Here is a 25,096-nt window from a genome sequence, read left to right as displayed (position 1 = left end):
AGTGCTGCAATGAACACAGGGATGCATGTATCTTTTTGAATGAAAGTTTTTCCAGATATATGCCCAGGAGTGGGACTGCTGGATCACGTGGTAGTTCTATATTTAGTTTTCTGAGTAACTTCCATACTGTTTTCCACAGTAGTTGTACTAATTTACATTCCCACCAACAGTGAAAGAGGGTTGTTCACTTATTTATTTTTTTATTTATTTTGGTTTTTGGTTTTGTTTTGTTGTGTTTTTTTTTTTTTTATGTAGGGGATAAAAGCTTTGGAACCTCCTAACCTTCTGTCTTGATGATGCCACCTTATTTCTAATTGTGTGTCAAGAAGGCTGTAGACAGGGGGCCTCTTACTTGCTATTGTTTTACACCAGTCTTATGTCTGACATAAGATAGCTGATTTGCATGTGCAATGTCACTGAATTTTAGATGGGTGAAAGCACAGATAAAACACTAAACACACGGTGGAGTTACCATCATGGCACAGCGGAAATGAATCTGACCAGCATCCATGAAGACGCAGGTTCGATCCCTGGCCCCAGTCAGTAGGTTAAGGATCCAGCGTGGCCATGAATTGTGGTGTATGTCGCAGACATGGCTTGGATCTGATGTTGCTGTGGCATAGGCCAGCGGCTACAGTTCCAACTTGACTCCTAGCCTGGGAACCTCCAATGTACTGCAGGTGCAGCCCTAAAAAGCAAAAAAAAAAAAACATATTATACAAACATGAAGTGTTCTACACTTTGCCCTTTCAGTTTCTTGCCACAGCTGCTGACTATTCATATATTTACCTGAGGTGTAGGAGTTATAATTTAACTTCCTGATTGATTTTCCTTGAATATAAACATGAGCAGTGGCAAAAGCAGACAGTAATTTTTTTAAAGGTATTGAATATAACCAAGATGTCTCTGAAATGGCTCTCACTTCTGCTGCTACAGCTGATCTGCTACTTTAGCTCTGGGAGGTGTGGAAAGGTGCTGGTGTGGCCACTGGAATATAGTCACTGGATGAATATGAAGACAATTCTGGATGAACTTGTCACCAGGGGTCATGAGGTGACTGTTCTCATATCTCCAGCTGCCGTTCTTGTTGATCCCAACAAATCACCTACTATTAAATTTGAGATTTTCCCTGCATCTATAACTAAAGATGATTTTGAGAATGTCTAAAGCGTTTGCTTGATCTATGGACAAACATGGCAAAAGATTCATTTTGGACATATTTTTCAACAGTGGAAAGTCTCTTTTGGGAATTTTCTGATATTATTATGCAGATCTGTAAAGAAATGGTTTCGAACAACAAACTTATGACAAAACTACAGAAATCAAAGTTTGATGTGGTTCTTGCAGATGCCATCGGACCTTGTGGTGAGCTAGTGGCTGAGATACTGAACATACCTCTGGTGTACAGCCTCCGCTTCTCTCCTGGCTATTTTTTTGAGAAATACAGTGGAAAACTTCCAGTTCCACCATCCTATGTACCAGTTATTATGTCAGAACTAAGTGATCACATGACATTCATGGAGAGGGTAAAAAATATGATATATGTACTTTATTTTGACTTTTGGTTCCGGATACTTAATGAGAAGAAGTGGAATCAATTTTACAGTGAAACACTAGGTAAGCCATGTTCTTAGTGGGTGACATGAAGTCCTAACTTTCCTAGTGCTTTGGAAGATGAGTTTGTATATAAGTCATAAGAACTGGTCTCCTGTAAGTGAAATGATGAAAGGGATATATAAAATAATCCATCAATCTTGTAAGTATTATAGAAACACTTAAATTATAGGATAAGGTAGAACTCTGTGCTCCATTACCAGTATAGAACAGCTCAGAAATAATTAACCACAATTTGAAGCACTTGGGATTTTGCCAAGCAATTATATAACCATCTTACTAAAGTTCTTTTGTAATTTAAAGAAATCACTAGAACTCTTCATAAATGAGGATATGTATATTAAAGAGTTACATATTATATAGTAAGAATCTAGATAGCATTTAGAAATTATTGCTACTTGTGTAGCTCAGTTTCTATGTTAATATGTTATATTGTATCATATCACATTGTATATATAAATACATATATATCTATATATTTCTTTTATCAAAGAAAAAACATTTGCAAAAATCTTTTGCTGCATCATTTCGAGCTCCTTTCCAAAAATTACCTAATATATTCACATGACTATATTCTGATTTAATCTAACTTTTGTTATTGTTTTTCTTTTTTCTTTTCCTTTCAGGAAGACCCACTACATTAGTAGAGACAGTAGGGAAAGCTGAAATGTGGCTCATTAGAACCTACTGGGATTTTGAATTTTCTCGTCCACTGCTACCAAATTTTGAGTTTGTTGGAGGCCTCCACTGCAAACCTGCCAAACCTCTGCCTAAGGTAACTGGTTCCTGTTTGTTGTGCTTTATTTTGTATTTTCAATAAGAATAATTCTGCCTTCTTTATTTAGAATGTCTAATTATAGTGAGAAATGTGTGGGAAGCTGGATAAGTGACCTATCAATTAGAAACTCATATATTTCTATACCTACACAGATATCTGAATTTCATTATCACTACAGAATAAGATGACACACCTAGGAGACTTTAAGAAATTATGAACTTCCTTATTCAACACATGATAAGGCATCAGACCTTTATTTAAAGGATAATTATAAAGTGACTAGCATATTCTAGAAGTAAGTGCTAATATGCAGAGAAATAGTATAGACACAGTTTCTGCCACCTGACACTCCACCTGGAAAGACAGAATATTAAGCAAGTCATAAAAAGTGTGTGAAATCATTATTTAAAAAAAAAAAGTGTTATGGAGTTCCTGTTGTGGCGCAGTGGTTAACGAATCCGACTAGGAACCATGAGGTTGCGGGTTCGATCCCTGCCCTTGCTCAGTGGGTTAACGATCCTGCATTGCCGTGAGCTGTGGTGTAGGTTGCAGATGAAGCTCGGATCCCGCGTTGCTGTGGCTCTGGAGTAGGCCGGTGGCTACAGCTCCGATTCAACCCCTAGCCTGGGAACCTCCATATGCCGTGGGAGCGGCCCAAGAAATAGAAAAAAGACAAAAAAAAATTTTTTTAAATGTTTAAAAAGGGAAGACCACAATGCTAAGGAAACATTCATGAGAATCATAGAAAGCATCTCTAAAGCATTGATAATCAAGGTGAGATCTGAAGGATGTGAAGGAATAAGAAAAAGGGATAGGGCAGGGTTAGAGGAAAAGAAAAGCAGGTAGAGTAGTAATGACAGTTCTTAAGACATGCAAGTTTAGTCTCAATAGAAGGAAGCTAAGAAAAGAGGCTGATGATACTCGAGAGGTTTGGGGGAACAGAGAATTATAAGGAGTTTGAAATATCTACAGAAGCATTAGAGAGAAAATTAAGAGGGTTAAGAAATGGAGAGATGTGATCACATTGTCTTTAAAAAAAAAAAAAAAAGATATGAGATGACATCTCCAGGTTGGATTGTAAAGGGGCAAGAGTGCAAAGGGTCACTATTGAGCAAGTTGCTGTGAAATACAGGGAACAATGATGGAAAACTAAACTATTATGTTCAAGAGATATGACTCTTATAATAATAGTACCAGGCTCATATAGTTTTGGGGAAAAAATTCGTTTAGTACATATGAAACACCCAAAATGTCTCTGGCACATACTCAGCGACCCAGAGGAAAAATTAACTATTGTCATTTTTGTTATTTTCTTAAGTATTACATACTATCAATAACTCAATATGTGGCAGTCACTTGACTTATTTCCTAATTGAATAGGAACTGGCTTTCCAACAAATTAAGATTATATTCTCTGGCAAAGTCCTGGGGAGTAGATATCCCTTGGAGCGGTTTATAGGTAAATTTCACGAGCTTTTTTAATTTAAAAAATTTTAGTAAAAAGTAATCAATTTAATAAAAGCTAATTTAAATTAAATATAACAAAAATATATTTAATTAAAAAATTTTAGTGTTATGAATTTTCTAAGGTTTTGACAATCAGATGAGTGACATGAAATGCTAAAATTCTTTCCAAGAACTGAGGCTAATCACCAGTGCTCTATAGCTAAAAAGAATACCATTCTTCCTTCAAAAACATAAATGTAGGTCCTAACAATTTCTGCAGCCAAATACAGCATTACCTAGCTTTCACATCAGCATTTAAACCATTCCTCATTTGAAATCCCAGGGGTTTACATCTTATAGCATAAAAGACACAGCTTAGTCTAATAGGACAGGTATTTTCTGCCCACACCAACCCTACAGCAAACCTCAGTAAAGTTCCCTTAAGAGCTTTACTGAGACCTTGAGAACAGAGGTCATAGCTGCCTGACAGAATAAACACAGAGAAACTAGACAATGCATATATAAGTATCATAAATTCTACACATATACTAAAGAGCCAATAATTTCTACTACTTGAATCTGACGACCCCACAGAGTTTAAAATTACAAAGAATTTTCTTAAGTTTCTCTCTAGTGTATTCCTTATGAAGGAAAGCAAGAATCTACTCTGTTTTAAATTGATATCGGTTTTATAGTTAAGACATAAATATTTAGCAAATAATCTTTGGCCAACTATTTCATGTTTTTAATCAATGAAATATTTAAAAGGAAATTCTGATACATGACACAGCATGGATGAAGCTCACACTAACTGAAATAAGCCAGTGACAAAAAGGACAAATACTGTACAACTCCACTTACATGAGGTATCCGGACAAGTCAAATGTGTAGAAACATGGAGCAGAAAGAAGCTAGCCAGGGCCTGGGAAAAGAGGAAAATGGAGTTTCTTAGTGGGCACAGACTTCCAGTTTTTCAGATGAAAAAGTTCAGGAAATTCGTTGCACACTGTGAAGACACTTAGGAATGGTTGAGGTGGTAAATTTTATCTGTATTTTACCACATTTTTAATGCCACTACTTTTAGAATTCCTGATAATATCAGATTCTCTCTCTTTAGTTGTTTGTAGCAATCCTTTCGGTAATGTTTATTATGCTATTGCTCTTTTGTGAAGGTACAAATTCTTCTTTCGCAGGAAATTGAAGAGTTTGTTCAGAGCTCTGGAGAACATGGTATTGTGGTGTTTACTTTGGGGTCAATGATCAGTAACCTGACAGAAGAAAGAGCCAATACGATTGCATCAGCCCTTGCCCAGATTCCACAAAAGGTAGTAACTTGTAGTGGACAACTACCTAAGGAGACATATTCTTTGAAAGATATGACTACAGACATATCATGCAAGAAAGATAATCTATTATGATAGCTCCAATACATCTCAGATATATTTATTTTTATGTTTTTTTAATTATTATTATTTCTTTTTGTTTTTAGGGCCACACCTGTGGCATATGGAGCTTCCCAGACTAGGGGTCAAATCGGAGCTGTAGCTGCCAGCCTACACCACAGAAACGCCAGATCTGAGCCACAAGTGTAACTTATACCACAGCTCTCGCTAACACCAGATCCTTAACCCACTGAATAAGGTCAGGGATTGAACCTGCGTCCTCATGGATCCTAGTCTGGTTCATTAACCACTGAGCGACGACAGGAACTTTGTATCTCAGATATATCATATCTCAGATATAAAGCCAAAATATACATGGCATATACATGGCAGGTGCTATACAGGGACTGTCTTTTTTTTTTTTTTTTAACAGCCACACCTGTGGCATATAGAAGTTTCAGGCTAGGGGGCGAATCCCTGCTGCAGCTGAAGCCAATGCTGCAGCCATGGCAACATTGGATCCAAGCAGCATCTTTGACCTACACCACAGCTGGCAGCAATGCTGGATCCTTAATCCACTAAGCGATGCCAGGGACTGAACCTATATCTTCATGGAGACTAAGTTGGGTCCTTAACCCGCTGAGCCACAGTGGGAACTCTCAGAAAGTGTCTTTGACTGACAATAATTTTGGATTAAGTTTTAATCAAAAAGAAATATATTCATAGTGCAGTGGAAACTAATCCAACTAGGAACCATGACGTTGAGGGTTCGATCCCTGGCCTCACTCAGTGGGTTAAGGATCCAGTGTTGCTGTGAGCTGTGGTGTAGGTCACAGACATGGCTCAGATCTGGCATTGCTGTGGCTGTGGCGTAGGCCAGTCACAACAGTTCTGATTAGACCCCTAGCCTAGGAACTTCCATATGCCCCGGATGTGGCCAGGAAAACCAAAAAAAAAAAAAAAAAAGAAAGAAATATATTTAAGAGATGCATTGTAAATTTTGGTATTATAATAGGATTGTGAACAGGTAAAGAAATCCCAAATTTTGCCTTATCATTTGCTCCTTTTCCTTGAAGGAATTCTGAGGACATGGTACACATACAAATGTTCTCAAAAGTGAAATTTTAACAATAGATAAACTTGTGCAATAATGTTAAGCAATACTGATGAAAGTCCAGAATACAACATGCAGTTTGTACTTACTAAGTAATCCTGGATTTCTACTTCCTTAAGTTTTGGAAAAGACCCATTCAGGGTGGTTGTCAGGGTGCTATTCAGAGAAAGGATGGCCAGTGCTTAGGAGCTGCTTCCAGATACCCCTGCAGCCACAGTGAAAGAGAAACCTCAGCCTCCCCTATCTGACTGGGTTGTTCCTGTCTGAAGCAGGAAGACAAAAGAGAAAAGGTCAAGCTGGGGTCTTGCCCTTAAAGTGAACCCTGTGCATTGTAAAGTCTGGCCCTTAATGAACTCTGCTGCTAACCCTTCAGAGTACCCCTCCTCATTGAGGAAGGAGGAGGAACAGTAAGAAGGAGTCAAGCGTGAGGAAGATGAGCATGGAAGAGGTTCAGCTGCCTCCTTTTCCATAAAATATAGCAGCAAATTATTCTCTAATATATAAAATACACCTGGGGTCTTTGGATATTTGTAAACTACTTTTTTTTTTTCCTTGTTACAGCTGCACCTGCAGCATATGGAATTTCCCAGGCCAGAGATTGAATTGGATCCACATCGGCAACCTACACCACAGTTTACAGGAACAGTAAATTCTTTTTTTTCTTTTTGGGCCACGCTGGCAGCATATGGAGGTTCCCAGGCTAGGGGTCGAATCGGAGCTATCGCTGCCAGCCTGCCCACAGCCACAGCAATGCCAGATCCAAGCTGAGTCTGCAACCTACACCACAGCTCATGGCAACACCGAATCCTTAACCCACTGAGTGAGGCCAGGGATGGAACCAGCAACCTCATGGTTCCTAGTCGGATTAGTTTCCATTGCGCCATGGCAGGAACTCTCACAGAATTCTAACATTATAACTTTGAAGTTCAACTCATAGAATAAGAGATTTCTTTATCCTATCAGGTTCTGTGGAGGTACGATGGCAAGAAACCAGATACCTTAGGATCTAATACTCGGTTGTATAAGTGGATGCCCCAGAATGACCTTCTTGGTAAGAGCTGGCAGAACAAATACTGAAAATATGAATAGCAGCTGAGTGAAGTGATAATACTTCAACAGGAAACAATCTTATTGAGTATTTATTGCAACACTTAAAAAAACTCTATTCCTTTATTATTTCCAGCCCTAAGTGAAGAAAATGTAACAGTTGGAATTTTATTAGACACAGTCAGGTCCCTTAGGGCTAGAAACAAATATCTTTATCTATAGTTACTTCTAGCGAATTTTTTTTCTTTTTTTTTTTTTTTTCTTTTTATGGCTGATCCTGAGGCATGTGGAGCTTCCCAGCCTAGGGTTCAAATTGGAGCTGTGGCCACTGGCCTACACCACAGCTATGCAGAATCCAAGCCGCGTCTGGACCTACATGACCTCTCATGGCAATGCCAGATCCTTAACCCAGTGAACAAGGCCAGAGATTCCAACCTGCATCCTCATGGATGCTAGTCAGATTCGTTTCTGCTGAGCCATAATGGGAAGGCCTCTCCTGGTGAAATTTTAAAGAATTTCAGTATTGGTGTTCTGTCTCTGAATTCTCTTCTTAACAATAATCATTTCCCCTCTGTGAGATATTTTAAATGCTAATGAAAAATAACAGCTCCTCTTTTATTAATACTGGCTCTCCATCTTCTATAGAAAAAAATTCACAATCTTTATCTTGAAAGGATTACACATTTCATGATACAATGTAGCTTTTCCTTCCTCTGTTTCCAGCACCACTACCTTCACCCCTCCGATTGTATTGATACCCTTCCTGTCAGACTAAACGACTTCACCTTTTCTTTAAGAGTATGTTTCTGGGATTTCCCTGGTGGCCCAGCAGTTAAGGATTCAGTGTTTTTATTGCTATGGCTTGGGTTCCAACTCTGGCCAGAGAACTTCCACATGCCATGGGCACAGACCAAAAAAAAAAAAAAAGAGTATATATTTCTGACATGTTTTTCCCTGTTTTCTTATGATGTGGTTTCTTCTACCCAGAATATTCTTTAAATTTGTTCACCTACCAATCTTGAGTTCATTTGTGAAGTCAACTTACATAGCATTTCTTTCATATGGTCTTCACTGACCTCTCCAGCAGACCAAAGGGTTTCTTGCACTGAGTTTTGAAAGCAATTTAAATGCAGATTCATGAGTATAATCATGTCATCTAAAAGATGCTGCTTCTTTCAGTGTCTTTTAATGCTTATTGCTTATTTCATTTCTAAGACTTAAAATTAATACTTTTCTTGAAATTCACTCAATCCTAGGTCATCCCAAAACCAAGGCTTTTATAACTCATGGTGGCACCAATGGCATTTATGAGGCCATCTACCATGGGGTCCCTATGGTGGGCATTCCTCTGTTTGCTGATCAGCCTGATAACATCGCTCACATGACAGCCAAGGGAGCGGCTGTCAGATTGGACTTGGAAAAAATGTCAAGAACGGATTTGGTCAATGCCTTGAAGCAAGTCATTAATAATCCTTCGTGAGTATAATTTTTTTTATTTGATACTGTTTCTAGAGTTGTTCTCATATGAAGACCAGGGAGGAAGCAGTAAATCTTGACATAAACCCAATGAGGGGACTGCACAACACTTTGAAAACATTCAACAACCTATTGTGAGGGTGACATTAAGTAGTTTCCAGGTAGTTCCCATTTTGGCGCAGTACAAACAAATCCAACTAGTATCCAACAGGATGCAGGTTCAATCCCTGGCCTCTCTCAATGGGTGGGGGATCCAGCATTACCATGGGCTGTGATATAGGCCACAGAATGGCTTGGATCTGGCATTGTTGTGGCTGTGGCCTACACAGTTACCTGTAGCTACATCGACCCCTAGCTGGGAACTTTCATATGCCATGGGTGTAGCCCTAAAAAGCAAAAAAAAAAAAAAAAAAGTATTTTCTAGTGATTTTAGAGAAAGGTTTGTCAGAGGTTTAAAGATACTGGAGAAATTTTGAAAGAGCTAATCATTAGAATGAAGAATCACTGAAATGGTAACATGAGAATTAAACAGAAGCACGGAGAACAAAGTTAAAGTGGGGAACAATGAATGTTAAAAGAGTGCCCATTTGCACACTTATAACTTTTAACATGTAAACTCCTCATGTTTTAAACTCTTCTAAGATGGTTTTATTTTTGACATAATCAATCTCAAATTCCCGTTACATTTATAACTTTCCAAGTTTTCTGTGCTAATATTTTGACCCCATCAGTGATAAAAGGTAAACATCTAGATCTTTCTAATATACTGAATTACAACCATGTAGAGACTACTTATAAGTGTTAGTACATCCTTAGTGCCCTTGGTTGTACTTGCTTTTGTCTTATTTGAAAGAATTCTAAAATCAAAAAGTAATTCACTTGGAAGAGACATGTTGGGATATTCCTATATAAAAGGCAAACATTCTAGAGGTTCCCGTCATGGCACAGTGAAAATGGATCCAACTAGGAACTATGAGGTTGTGGGTTCGATCCCTGGCCTCACTCAGTGGGTTAAGGATCTGGCCTTGCTGTGAGCTATAGTGTAGGCTGCAGATGCGGCTTGGATCCCCCAAGGCTGTGGCTGTGATGTAGGCCGGCAGCTATAACTCTGATTAGATCCCTAGCTGGGAACTTCCATATGCCATGGGTGCGGCCCTAAAAAGCAAAAAAATAAATAAAATAAAAGGCAAATATCCTAAAACCAGAAACATTTGACTTTCAAATCATTTCATTAAGAATGAACGCTATTAAGATCGGTTAAAATATTACTATTAAAATCATAAGTATGATGTATATATTTTCCCCCTTCAATTCATAATGACTTTGGAAAGAAAATATTTTGAGACTATATTGGTAATAATAGCAAAACGGGAATTTGTGTTTTTAAAAAGGTGCTATTTAATTTTAATTTTAGCACAATCATTATCCTAACTGAACACTGTAAGAAAAGTTTCTTCTTTTTTAAGCCATATATCTTCTTGTTTGGTAGTTTTATGTAAAAATAAATCTCTGTAATATCATTATACTTTTTTTTTTTTTGCTTTTTGGGGCCGCATTTGAGACATATGGAAGTTCCCAGGCTAGGAGTCAAATTGGAGCTGCAGCTGCCAGGTTACACCACAGTTCACAGCAACACCAGATCCTTAACCCACTGAGCGAGGCCTAGGAATTGAACCTGCATCCTCATGGTTACTAGTCAGGTCCATTACCGCTGAGACACAATGGGAACTCCCTCTTTATAGATTTTTATTTTTATTTATTTATTGTTTTGCTTTTTAGGGCCACACCCATGGCATATGAAGGTTCCCAGGCTAGGGGTCCAATCAGAGCTACAGTTGCTGGCCTCCACCACAGCCACAGCAACGTCAGATCCAAGCCACGTCTGCGACCTACACCATAGCTCATGGCAACACAGGATCCTTAACCCACTGAGCGAGGCCAGGGATCGAACCTGCCACCTCATGGTTACCAGTCGGATTTGTTTCTGCTGTGCCACAACAGGAACTCCTACATTTTAAAATTTTTAATAATGTAAAGCTGGTTTCAAAAAATGAAGTTCGTTTATTAGCCAATATACACTGAATGTTTACCATATGCTACACATTTTACAAAGTCCTTCGCACATATTAATAACTTTTTCATTATAGTCTTTCCTACTGTACAACAAAAAATGTTTCCAGATTACAGCCCTTCTTTCAAAATTCCAGTGCTCCCCCTGTGACTTTTACGGAACAGGAATTAAGTTTACCTCCATTGTTATTGCTATGGGTGCCATGCCTCAGCACTTTGTGATTCAGAGTCCATGAGCCATAACTCTTTATTCTTCCTTATTCCTTGCCTGCTAGTCCATCATTTTTACCATAGAAACAAATGTAATTGCAATGCCTGAAAGGGAAAATTTGAGGCACACTCCTAATTCTAAAATAACAAGAAAAACAACAATACTAGCAAACATTTACTGAGTATCTGCTATATGCTAGGAATACTTCTAAGAATCAATATATTACCCCTCAAAAGAGGCAGATAAGATACTAGTCTTAGCCATGCCATTCAGCATCAAAAACTGATGAACAGAAAATACAGAGGCAGGCAGTAAGGTAAGTGTCAGAGTCAAAATTCAAACCAAGGCAATTCACTTTCACACTTTTAACCATCACGTCACAAGGATAAGGTCAACACCAACTCTTGACCATTGCTTCCTGGACTTATATCTAAACTTCACTATGGATTTACCTCCTATCTCTGGATTAGGATAGTATTTTAAAACTCAGGTACCCATCATGGCTCAGCAGAAACAAATCTGACTAGCGTCCATGAGGATGCAAGTTCAATCTCTGGCCTTGCTTTGTAACTTAAGTATCTGGCATTGCCATGAGCTGTGGTGTAGGTTGCAAATGCAGCTCAGATCCCGCATTGCTGTGGTTGTGATATAGGCCAGCATCTATAGCTCCAATTCGACCCTTAGCCTGGGAATTTCCATATGCTGTGGGTGCAGCCCTAAAAAGACCAAAAAAAAAAAAAATTGTCCACCAGATCTAGTAACAATTCATTAATGGATAACTCAAGCTTTGAACACTCAAATCATATATTTCTTTTCTTCCTTTCTTTTCTTTCTTTCTTTTGTTTTTGCCTTTGGGACTTCTTAACTCATTCCATTTTTTAGATTATAAGTGTTTCTCCTCACTCATCTCCTCTCTTTTCTTCATAACTTGAAATGCTACACATTTAACAAATTCTAGCCCATAAGCCAAGATCTCTATAATCATCTCTGAGGAAAATAATCTATTTCTCTTCCACTCTATATGGCACTCATTTTTTATTATCTGCATGAAAATTTCACATATTTATCTTCTCTTCTTTATTCTATAAGTTGAAGTCTGTTTTCTTTTCATCTAGCTACAAAGAGAATGCAATGTGGTTATCAACCATTCAACATGATCAACCTGTAAAGCCCCTGGACCGGGCGGTCTTCTGGATTGAGTTTGTCATGCGCCACAAAGGAGCCAAGCACCTGCGGCCAGCAGCCCACAACCTCACCTGGTACCAGTACCACTCTCTGGATGTCATTGGGTTTCTACTGGCCTGTGTGGCAACTACTATAATTATCATCACAAAGTGTTGTATGTTTTGTTGTCGGAAGTTTGTTAAAATAGGAAAGAAAGAAAAAAGGGAGTAGCTGTATCTGAAGCCTAACACAGGCATGCCCAGTAGATGGAACTCTTCCGTTTATTCCAGCAGGAAGGAGGTATGATAAAGCTCCTGTTCTCCTGGAACAAAATGACTTTTCACAATTTAGCATCTCAGATCAAATCTTGTTTTCAAGAGATTTTCTACTGATTTAAGAGTTAGTCATCCCAAGAGAAAAATTGATGAAAAATTAAAAAGAAATAAAAATATAGGTATATATTAGATGCCAAGACCAGCTCAGCAGGATGAGGCTGAAGAATGGGTGCTGTGAAACTTAAGGAAAAAAGTTAACATAAAACAAGACACAGAGACACTTAAGTAAAGATGGGAACCGAGGAACTCAAGGTCTCAGGGACCAAGAGCACCACCTCAAGAAACCACACTGCTTTTATTGTGCTCTTGAGGATTATGCCAAGTGAGAAGGGGATTGTAAATGCAGGATATAGGGTTTTTTTTAAGTTATTTTAAAAGTCACAAAGCCAGTTGCTGATTAAGCTTTTATTCTGACCTTTAGGCATTTAACAATCATTAGCATTTGAGGAAGCTTGGCGTCAGCTCTCTATGCATAGCATCTAGAAAATAACCATTGTGCTTCTTGCCTATCTGCAGCAACCCTGCGGGCCTAGGTTTGCACCTGGTTCTCCTTGCTAATGCATATCCTGCTAATGACCCCTCATAACCTCTTGGGGCCATGAGGCTCCTCTGTCTTTTCTTTTTAAGAGGACGTATTTTGCTGTGCAAACCGCATGCCAATCTGCACAGGTCCAGCGTGCCTAGACCGACACATTAAATCCTCATTCAGCTGACCCTATGAATAATTTATGCCTTTAGGTCTTTGTTCTTAAGCTTAAGTCATTTACCAGCACTGCAGCACTGCGACTGTTTTCCAAGCAGGAAGATGGGGTAAAGTAAAACAGGACAAGATGTAGTTTTCAGCAAAGAAGCTAAGAAAATATTGTAGAAACGTGTCTCGTGACAATTAGAGATTATTGTTTTAATTCAAAAGTTATACTAAAAATTACTGAATGTAAGAGTGTTTCACATGTTGTGCATAGATACAAGAACCATAACAAATCTACTTGGATATTCATATAATTTTGCAGATATTCAGAATATTTTAACTTCATTTTGGTCTACAATTTTATATGTTATCTTGCTACAGAAACTGTTCAAAATTGGAATTATTTAAAAAGACTCACTCTTTCCATTTTATTTGTGAGACCACTAACATTTCTTGGTTTTCACCCTGCATCCAGTCTCAGCATCACTTCTTATCTAAAACCAAGGCAAGTCATTTGCCCTCACCCAGTTTAACTCTTTTCCCTTTGGAATGTTTGCAGAATTAGAAATAAAGCAACTGCTACCTGCTTCTTATTACAGAATTGAGCTATTTGTGAAAATCATTGATTTCATTGCCTAATTCTCTTTTTCACATCAGCTTTCAAAATATTCACCTGATTATTTACACTGCCATATTCAGCCTTTGATAATGAATGTAAGTTCTCAATTAAAAATTAAGAAAATATATATAATATGTATTCTAAAGGGACTTAATGAATTTTTATTCTCTCTAGTTGTATCTGAATATATCTATTTATCTTATCTATACTATACTAATATTTATATCTATATATGTATACATAGATACATTCTTTCAAAACAAGACATGGCATCACATAGCCACTTGCAGATGCAGTTACGAAATTCGATGTGTTTGCTGAACACAGACTGTATTAATGACCATTATATTATAATCGACTATCACCATACTTTAGATCAGCATGTCCCCATCTTTTGTTTTTTTACTCAGAGCTTATTGCTTCGTCCTCCTGTGATATTTATATGTAAAATTCCATCCTTTGGTGTTCCCGTTATGGCGCAGTGGTTAACGAATCCGACTAGGTACTATGAGGTTGTGGGTTTGATCCCTGGCCTTGCTCAGTGGGTTAAGGATCCGGTGTTGCCATGAGCTGTGGTGCAGGTCACAGACTTGGATCTCACATTGCTGTGGCTGTGGCTGTGGCGTAGGCCGGCAGCTGTAGCTCTGATTAGATCCCTAGCCTGGGAACCTCCATATGCTGTGGTCGCAGCCCTAGAAAAGGCAAAAAGACAAAAAAAAAAAAAATTCCATCCTTTGTTGTGACAAAAAAATAGTATAGACATCATTTTACTTAAACCTAGGCTCACTATAACTGTCACAATCAATAAGCAAAATTAAAAATTATATAAACTTTAGGGAAAATTGGTAAATCAAGTGAAAGCAATCTGAAGGCACTCCTGAAAACTGAACGTCGGGAAAGCATTTTATGATCAAAATGGTCCAGGTGAGGAAAAATGTACTTCTCTTATTGATCAAGAGGAACATCATCTAAGTCATATGACAAATATTCTTTAGCCTAAGGCATAAATGATTTTAAATTTAAATTAAAACATTGATGCTTGGGAAAGTATTGGGAAAATTTACCACAGAATTTTCCATTCAAACCCTCTAGATAATGGATATATTTGTAAAGAAAAATAGAACTTATATGGTCCCATCTTAGATAATATTGTTAAATAATGCATTTAGGTTAATCACTTTTCCTCAAATCTATCATGCAACACTAGAAACAGAAAAAGGATTGGTAGTCATTGTACAGTGAAAATTACTGCAAATCTCACACAAAAAATCAAATAGTCCAATATGACAATAAATAAAAGATATCAACAGGAAATTCACAGAAAAGTGAAATGGCTAATGAGATATAAAAGATGACAAAGTTCACTGATGCTTTGGGAAATGGAAATCAAATTATAAATTATTTCCTACAAATTATTTGTGGAGCGGATAATCTGATAGGACCGTTTTTCTGAAAGTATATGTGGAAATATCCTTTTAAATAAAATTTAAACATACTCTTTGACCTTGTCACTATATATCTAGGAATCTATCATGCAGAAAGACTTGCACATGTTCATAATTTTATTCTGAATATTCCCACTGGCACTTAAATGGCTATCAGTTAGTGAAGGCACTTACTTACAGCATTACATTGGTTAAATAGCCATGAGTGGAATGGATTGATTATAGATCATATTATTGAATGCTCTACATGTCACATTACTAAATAAAAAATAAGTTCCAGAAATTATAAAAAATAAGTATGACACTCTTCTTTGGAAATAAAATAAAATATAGGTAAATTTTATACCACAGAGAAAATGATATTAAAGAAAATGCTGAATTTTCAATGAATAGAATTTAAATTTTTATTCTACATACTTCTCCATTTTTTGACCTTTCATGTTTTCATGTATTATGTGAATTTACATAACTAGTAAACATATTGATTCATGATATTAAGTCCTAAGATACACATAACATGTTATCATGATGTAAACATTCAATCTTCAAAGTACAAAGGCACACACCAAAAAAAAAAAAAAAACCACCACAAAAAAACTTCAAGACTGTAATAGACAACTGTTTTCCTAAATTCAAAGAGATAGAGAAGGTTCAGTGAGAAATACTCCCAAGGCAGAGGAAATACTCCCAAATAGAAGAGCAAGAAAAATCCCAGAATAAATTATGAAAGAATAAATAATGAAATTGTCATCACCAGTCTACCATATCCTGAGTTCAAAAAGGATGAAATAAAAATGCTAATTGAATTATGAAAAATTATAGATGTAAACATTGATCTCTGTAATATGGAGTTAGAATTTTAAAGATCAACCATTCTAAATAGATAATTTAATTTTTGAGATTAAAAAAACTGGAAGTAATAAATTACTGACTAAATGACACAGAAGAACACATAAATTATCTGGGTGATAAATAATGGAAATTACCTAATCAGAAGAGCACACAGAAAAACAAATTTTAAAAAATGAAAGCAACATATGAGACCTATGTGATAATGTAAGAAGTGCCAATTTACACGATAGGGGTCTAGAAGGAGAAGAGATAGAGAATGGGACCAAAAATGTATTTGAAAAAGTTAAGGATGGAAACTTCCCAAACACAAAAAAGGAAAAAGATTTCCAGGTACAGAAAGCACAAAGGGTATAAAATGAACCCAAACAGATTCACAACAAGACATATTATAATTAATACAGCAAAAATTAATGATAAATACAGATTTCAAGGCAGCAAGAAAAAAACAGTCATTTTCAAGGGAACTTCCATAAGGCTCTCAGCTTATGTCTTTACAGAAACTTTGCAGGCCATTAGGAGAGTCATGCTCTACACAAAATCCTGAATGGGAAAACCCTGTACCTAGGATACTCTTACCAGCAAGATTATTATTTAGAATAAAAGGAAAAATAAAGAATTTCTCAGATATGCAAAACCTAAAAGAATTCAGTAGTACCAAACACACCTGAAAGAAATATTGAATGGCCTTCTCTAAATGTGAAAGAAGCAAGAATTTTTGAGAATGTGAAATCCCAGTGTGAAAGGTAGATACATAATAATGACTGAAGATCATTTAAATAAGCCAATACATAGATTTAAAAACAAACAAAAAATTGTATAAGTGTATATAATTATAAGAAACAGTAAATGAATAAGATCAATGGTGAAAATAGGACAGCAAAATTAAAAAATGTAGGAAAAAGTAAAAATCTAGGCACATGAAAAGATGCTTAAAATTTCTAATTATTAGAGAAATACAAATCAAAACCATAATGAAGTATCACTTCACACTGCTCAGAATGGCTATCAGCAAAAAGCCTACAAATAGTAAATGCTTAAGAAGACATGGAGAAAAGGAAAACTTCATACAATGCTGCTAAGAATGAAAATCGGCACAACCAACACGGAGAATGGTATGGAGATTCCTTTAAAAACTAAAACTGAACTATTACATGATTGAGCAATTCTACTTCAGGTTAAATATCAAAAAAATTAGAAAACTCTAATTCAAAAGATATATGCACTTCAATATTCATACCAATACTATTTACAATAGCCAAAACAGGGAAACAACCCATGTGCCCATCAATGGACAACTGTCTTAAAAAGATGTGAGATATATGTACAATGGAATATTACTCAACCATAAACAAGGATGAAATAATGTCATTTGCATCAACATGGATGGACTTAGAGAATATTATGCTAAGTGAAATAAGCCAGAGAAAGAAAATATCATAAAATATGAATTATATTTTGAATCTAAAAATTAATACAAATGAATTAATATACAAAATAGAAACAGATTCACAGACAGAGAGAAACTGATGATTACCAAATGGGGAGGGAAAAGGACAAATTAGGAGCAGATTAAACTACTATACAAAAAACAGATGGACAACAAGAATTTATTGAACTGCAAGAAGAATTATACCTAATATGTTGCAATAACCTATAATGATATTTAATCTACAACAATACTAAATCATTATGCTGTACACCTTAAACTAACAAAGAAATATTGTAAATCTTCATAGGATGGAGGCTCCATGATGAAAGAGGCAAACTAAAAATAGAGGCAACTGTTTTATCCCCAAAGCATAGATGTCAGTCAGAGAGAAGTGTGCCACTGTCCCTATCCCCAGCTCTGGAAACCAAGATTCAGAGAGTTTGACCAGAGGGAGGCCGGGACACAAAACAGAGAGCTCTAAGCTATGACCGAGGAACTCACGTTATTTGAAGGAGGCCCTGGGAAGATCAAGCCTAAGAGTGCCCTCAAAGTATGAAAGATTGTTGGTAGGCAGTTAAGAGGATACTGATTGCTTGACAATAGATACAGGCTAAACCAGAGGCAAGCTAGTTTATCAGAGAAGACCAGAGAAAAATACAACTAAGTGCCTTTCTGAAGTCAGAATATGCCTCGAATTCTGACTTCAAAGAATATCTCTGCAAAAGAGCCTGAACTTTTTGGGATCAGACTCTGGGGCAATTTATGTTTCCAAGATATTATTAAAAAAAAAAAAAAAACAAAACTATGGCACAATCACCCAACAATTGGTGAAAACTAAAAGTAAGAAAAGAGACAGTCAAAGGCTCGCACAACTAAAATGACTGTTAGCCCAGGAATGTGACTATGTCCAGGTCTGCACCATGTCATGTCAGAGGTTTTACACTGTAGGGGAAAGAGACTTCACCAAAATAGTCCATTTAGTCACAAACAAATAATATTAAGAATACATGGAACTAGACCTGGAGAGGGCCAGTACCCAGAATTGTTATACTCAATTACCTAAATGTTACAGTTTAACAATAATTTCCCAAAACATGTAAAGAAATACAAATATGTAACCTAAATAGGGAGAAAAAAATCAGGCAATACAAACTGCCTGTGAGAGGGACTAATGATTAGTTCTAACAGGGAGGACTTCAAATTAGCTGTTGTAAATAGAGTCAATGACCAAAAAGAAACTACTGTAAAGATAGAATACACAAATAAATAAATTGAGAAATTAAAATAAAAAATATAAATGATCATGAGTCTGATGTGGATCATTATATTCCAACAAACTGGAGAATTAAAAAAAAATGGATTAATTCCTAAAAGCATGCAACCTATCTTCAGCAAGCCAGGCTTAAAGAAGTATAATAACAATGCCCCATTCAATGGTGTCTATAAAAAAAAAAAAGATAGAAATCATATTTTTCAAAATTATCAAATGGAAATTTTGAAGTTGGAAATTACAGTAACTAAAATTTTAAAAATTCTCTAGAGGGAATCAACAGTAAATCTAAGAAGCTGATGAAAAACCCTGCAAACTTGAAGGGAGATTAATAATATAATCCAACGAACAGAGATAAAAGAATAAGGAAAATGAGGAGTTCCCATCGTGATGTAGCAGAAACAAATCCGACTAGGAACATGAGGTTGTGGGTTTGATCCCTGGCCTCACTCAGTGGGTTAAGGATCTGGCGTTGCCATGAGCTGTGGTGTAGGTTGCAGACATGGCTGGGATCTGGTGTTGCTATGGCTCTGGAGTAGGCTGGCAGCTATATAGCTCTGATTAGACCTCTATCCTGGGAACCTCCATATGCTGCAGGTGTGGCACTAAAAAAGCAAAAAAAAAAAGAAAAGAAAAGAAAAGAAAGAATAAAGAAAATGAATGAAGGGGTTAAGAATTGTAGGACAGAAGTTCCCGTGTGGCACAGTGGTTAACGAATCCAACTAGAAGCCATGAGGTTGTGGGTTCTGTCCCTGGCCTTGCTCAGTGGGTTAAGGATCCAGCGTTGCCATGAGCTGTGGTGTAGGTTGCAGACGCAGCTCGGATCCCGCGTTGCTGTGGCTGTGGCATAAGCTGGCGGCTGCAGCTCCGACTGGACCCCTAGCCTGGGAACCTCCATATGCCGTGGGAATGGCCCTAGAAAAGGCAAAAAGACAAAAAAATAAAAAAATTTTAAAAAAAAGGAATTGTGGGACATAATTAAGCATACTAACATACACAAAATAAAAGTGTCAGAAGGAAAGATAGTAGAGCAAAATAGTCAAAAAATAATGCCTGAAAACATCACAAATATAAAAACATATTAATGTACAAATCACAATTGTTCAACCAATTCCAAGCAGGATAAACATAGAACAGCCATACACAGATATTGGTGGAATGTTGAAATCTAAAGACAGAAAATCTTGAAGCACTAAGAAAAAAATAACTAATCTATACAAGTGAACTCCTTAAAACACTACTTCTATCTCGTTAGAAAAAAAGGATGCTATGTGGCAGTAGGATGACATTCAAAGTGCTGAAGAAACAAAACTTTTAACAAAAATCCTGTATTCAACAAAACTACCATTCAAAAATTAAGGCAAAAAAAAATAAGATATTCCTCTTCTCCCACCACCCAGAACTAGAATTCATTGCTGGGACACCTGTCTTACAGGAAAAACTAAAGGAAGTTCTTCAGGCTGAGGAAAGTAAACCCAGACTGCAATTCTAATCACCATGAAAATCCAAAGAGCACTGGTGGAGATAATTAAGTAATTATACAAGACAGTGTAAGTGCTTATTTCTTCTGCTTTCTTCCCTTAACAAATATTAAAAAACAACCATGTAAATTGTGTATACAGTTGTATTGTTAGGCATGTGACAATTATTATATTTGTCAAATGCAAGACAAAGGAGGCGGTTGGAAACAAACAATATTGAAGAAAGGAGTAACACTAAATGATAACATGAATATGCAGAAGTAAGTAGAGACAACAAGAGTTAGTAACTATAAAGGTTATTATAACCACATGTAATTATATATGTTTTCCTTTCTTTTCTCAGCTTATGAAAGTTATGCAAATACTAATAACTATATTGCTGGGTTTATAACATATATAGATATAATATGTATAATAATAACAGCACAAAATTTTGCAATAAACAAGAGCTATTTAAGAGTAATTTTTCTGTATTTTTTTGTTCTTTTTTGGCCATCCCACAACATATGGAGTTCTCAGGCCAGGGATCAGATCCAAGCTGCACTGGTGACCTACGCTGCAGCTGCAGCAACCCCAGATCCTTAACCCACTATCTGGGCCAGGGATCTAACCTGCATCACAGAGCTCCCAAGATGCTCCCAATTCTACTGTGCCACAGTGGGAACTCCTATTTTTTCTATATTAAATACGAATCAAGTTAGTATAAAGCTAAAGTAAATTCTGACAATTTAACATGTATATATAATAAATCATAGCACAGCTGCTACAAAAATAATTTCAAAAATAGTGAAAAATAATTATTTGAGTTATAATGTACTAGTAAATATTTATTTAATGTAGATGAAAGAAATTTTTAAAAACAGGAAATGACATACATAAAAATGTAAAACATATAAATAACAGCTGTAACAGATATAAATCTACCAAGAGCAATAGTAAACACTAAATGTAAGTACACTAAAAATTCAATCAGAAGACATATATTAGAGACTGTATTTAAAAATATTCAACTATGCTACTTAAAGAGACATAGTATAGGAGTTTCCACTGTGTCTCAGTGGGTAAGAATCCGACTAGCATCCATGAGGAGGTGGGTTCATTCCTAGCCTTGCTCAGTGGGTTAAAGGATCCGGCAATGCTGTGAGCTGAGGTGTAGGTGCAGCTCAGATCTGGTGTTACCATGGCTGTGGTGAGGGCTGGAAGCTACAGCTCCAATTTGACCCCTAGCCTGGGAACATCCATATGCCACAGGAGCGGCCCTAAAAAGAAAAATAAATAAATAAATACATAGACAATATAAATTCAAACATACAAAGGACTGAAATAAAAGAATAAAAGAAGCTATATCATATGACCAGCAACCATACAAAAGCTGGAATAAGAGCATCAGCCACACTGACATTAAAACCAAAAATGTTACCAGAGATGAGGCATATTTAAAATTATAAAAGTATCACTCTTAGGAATGTATGCATACATATATATTACAATTTACATATAAAGATATATTAACATCAGAGACCAAAACATATGAAGAAAAAGCAGGCAGAAATTAAATAGAATTAGACCATTCAACATTAATAGTTGGATACTTTATTTTATATTTAATAATAAATAGAAAAACTAGGCAAAAATCAACAAGGAAATGAAAGATTGCAATAGCACTATAGCTGGACCTAAGAGACATCGACAGAATATGCTCCATTCCCAAAACAACCAAGTATGCAATCTACTCAAGTGCACATAAACGTTTTCTGAGATAGAGAATTTTAAGTCTCAGTAAATTTAAAAAATGTAAAACATATAAGCGTATGCTCTCTGGCCCAAATAGAATAACCATTAAAAAATAACAATAGGATATTAATTCACAAATACATGGAAGTTATACAATATGTTCCAAAAATAAATGGATGACAGATGAAAACAAAAGAAAATTTTTAAATAATTTAAGAAAATGAAAGAAAAAATTTAAAAAATGGCAATGTATTTTAAGAGGGACATTTATAACCCTAAGCACCTACACTAAATAAAAATATTTCAGGTCAATGGCTGAACTTATGCCTGAAGAAATCAGAGAGCCTGGAGAAATACAGGTTCCAGTCCAAGAAGGAATGCACAGGCATAAGTTGTTTCACAGTTGGACCCAATAAAATCTAGCCTCTTTTGCAGGAATGGTTTTCAGAGTCAGTATTTGTGGCCAGTTCTGACCCCAATAAGGCTTTGCTTAGCTGTGCCTTTCTCTGGTTTTCTCTAATAAACTAGCTTGCCGGTGGTACAGCTGGTATCTCTCACAAGGCTGCAGCCTGAGGGTAAAGCTTCTAATTTAAGCAACCATCTAAGGCCCAACTGACATCTTCAAAGAGCAGGGAGGCTGGTAAGGGCCATCCTCACTCTCCACTCCAGGTTGCTGTTCTCTCCCTAAAAAGAGCTGCTGCACGTATCTGGTACTCTCATATCGAGGCTTCCACCCAGGGGATCCACAGCTTAACAACCTAACTCTGGTGGCTCACAGAAATTGAGTCCCCAGTTCCATAAGATTAAGGCAAAAAAAAGAAACTCTCCTTTATCAGCTCTCCCCCTAAGAATCAGCACAGAGGAAGGAGGCAGAAATGCCTGTCTCCCAGTCGATTCCCTGCAAGAGGTCTATTTGCATACTTCAAAAACTTCTGCCTGAGGACCAGGATTCATATTTAGCACACAATGAGGAACAGACTGCAAACCTCCCCAAAGTCAAGGCAGGTCCCACCTCCAAGTTCTCCCTCTGTTCTACTCCAGGTCACCACTGTCCCCTTGGAATGAGCTTGTAAATATGTGTCGCACTGGCTTTTGTGATAATTGCACAGGGGACACAAGCCTTGATAATCTGGCTCCGAGATTTGCATCTTCAGGTTGCATAGGGCTCTAACAGAGAAATATTTTTAATGGTCTTTCCCCTAATGGCTTAGTCCTGAGAGAGGAAAAAAATAGGTCCACCTTCAGTCATTCCCTGAAGGAGCTCTCTGACATACTTTATTTTTTAAATTTTGTATTATAGTTGATTTACAATATTCTGTCAATTCTCCCATACAGCAAAGGGACCAGTTGTACATATATAAATATATATCTTTTTCTCGTATTGTCTTTTCTCAAATTATTTTCCATAAAATTCCATCACAAGTGATTTGCTATAGTTCCCTGTACTGGAACCTCATTGCTTAAACATTCTAAATGTAATAGTTTGCATCTACTAACCCCAAATTTCCAGTCCACCCACTCCCTCCCCCTCCTTCTTGGCAACCACAAGTCTATTCTCTATATTCATGAGTTTGTTTCTGTTCTATAGATAGGTTCATTTGCGCAATACTTTAGAGGCCACATATCAGTGATATATGGTATTTGTCTTTCTCTTTCTGACTTACTTCACTTAGTATGAGAATCTCTGGTTATTTCCATGTTGTTGTAAATGGCATTATTTTGTTCTTTTTATAGCTGAGTAGTATTCCATTGTGTATCCATACCACATCATCTTAACCCATTCATTTGTTGATGGACATTTACATTGCTTCCACGTCTTAGCTATTGTGAATAGTGCTGCAATGAACATAGGGGTACAAGTATCTTTTTGAATGAAAGTTTTGTCCATATATATACCCAGAGTGGAATTGCTAGATCATATGGTAGTTCTATATTCAGTTTTCTGAGGTTCCTCCATGCTGTTTTCCATAGTGGTTGTACCAATTTACATTCCCACCAACAATGAAGAAGGGTACCCCTTTCTCCACACCCTCTCCATCATTTGTTGTTTGTGGGCTTATTAATGATAACCGTTCTGACAAGTGTGAGGTGTATCTCCTTATAGTTTTGATTTGCATTTCTCTAATAATTAGTGATGTTGAGCATCTCTTCATGTGCCTGCTGGCCATCTGTATGTTTTCTTTTGAGAAATGTCTATTTAGGTTTTCTGCCCATTTTTTTCAATTGGGTTGTTTTTTTGCTGTTGAGCTATATGAGTTGTTTGCATATTTTGCAGATTAAGCCCTTCTCAGTTGTGTTGCTTGCAACTATTTTCTCCCATTCTGTAGCTTGTCTTTTTTTTTTTTTTTTTAGGGCCACACCCACAGCATATGGAGGTTCCCAGGCTAGAGGTCGAATTGGAACTGGCCAGCCTATACCACAGCCACAGCAATGCCAGATCTGAGCCATGTCTGCAACATATGCTGCAGCTTGAGGCAATGCCAGATCCCTAACCCACTGAGTGAGGCCAGGGATCAAACCTGCATTCTCATGCATACTAGTTGGATTCTTAAACTGCTGATCCACAACAGAACTCCATTTTTTTTTAATGGTTTCCTTTGCTGTGCAAAAGCTTGTAAGTTTGATTAGGTCCATTTTTTTTTTTAATCTTCATTTTTATTTCTATTGCCTTGGAAAACTGACCTAAAAAACATTTGTACAGTTGATATCAATGTATTATTTTGAATGTTTTGCCTATGTTCTCTTCTAGGAGTTTTATAGTGTCTTGTCTCATGTTTAAGTTTTTAAGCCATTTTTAGTTTATTTTTGTGCATGATGTAAGGGTGTGTTCTGGTTTCACTGATGACATGCAGCTGTCCACTTTTCCCAGCACAACATGCTAAAGAGACTGTCCTTTCCCTACTTTATAGTTTTTCCCACTTTGTTGAAGATTAATTGATCA

General features: G+C 36.7%; 2 protein-coding genes and 1 long non-coding RNA gene across 4 annotated transcripts in view; 2 read left to right on the top strand and 1 right to left on the bottom strand.

Moving 5' to 3' along the window:
• Nucleotides 1-25,096, top strand: part of LOC110262115 (UDP-glucuronosyltransferase 2B4-like) — an 85,407-nt gene that overhangs the window by 29,694 nt on the left and 30,617 nt on the right. The window lies entirely within an intron of this gene.
• LOC100623504 (UDP-glucuronosyltransferase 2B31-like) lies at nucleotides 864-15,444 on the top strand. Its single transcript, XM_021101404.1, is given in 7 exon segments — nucleotides 864-1,162; nucleotides 1,165-1,617; nucleotides 2,241-2,389; nucleotides 5,032-5,163; nucleotides 7,298-7,385; nucleotides 8,638-8,857; nucleotides 12,254-15,444. Coding segments are annotated over 7 exon segments (1,584 nt in total). The 5' UTR covers nucleotides 864-900; the 3' UTR covers nucleotides 12,534-15,444.
• LOC106508499 overlaps nucleotides 2,396-25,096 on the bottom strand; it is a 76,411-nt gene continuing 53,710 nt past the window's right edge. The window contains exons 6-8 of one of the 2 annotated variants that reach the window (XR_002346689.1): nucleotides 6,424-6,597; nucleotides 4,700-4,760; nucleotides 2,396-2,746 (exon numbers count right to left, since the gene is read on the bottom strand). This is a non-coding gene — a long non-coding RNA (uncharacterized LOC106508499). The remainder of the gene's footprint in view (nucleotides 2,747-4,699; nucleotides 4,761-6,423; nucleotides 6,598-25,096) is intronic. The other variant, XR_002346690.1, reaches the window with a different exon arrangement.

Source organism: Sus scrofa, chromosome 8, assembly GCF_000003025.6.
Source record: "Sus scrofa isolate TJ Tabasco breed Duroc chromosome 8, Sscrofa11.1, whole genome shotgun sequence".
Lineage (NCBI taxonomy): Eukaryota > Metazoa > Chordata > Mammalia > Artiodactyla > Suidae > Sus > Sus scrofa.
Note: the sequence above shows the minus strand (reverse complement) of the source record. Positions and strands in the feature narration are given on the sequence as shown.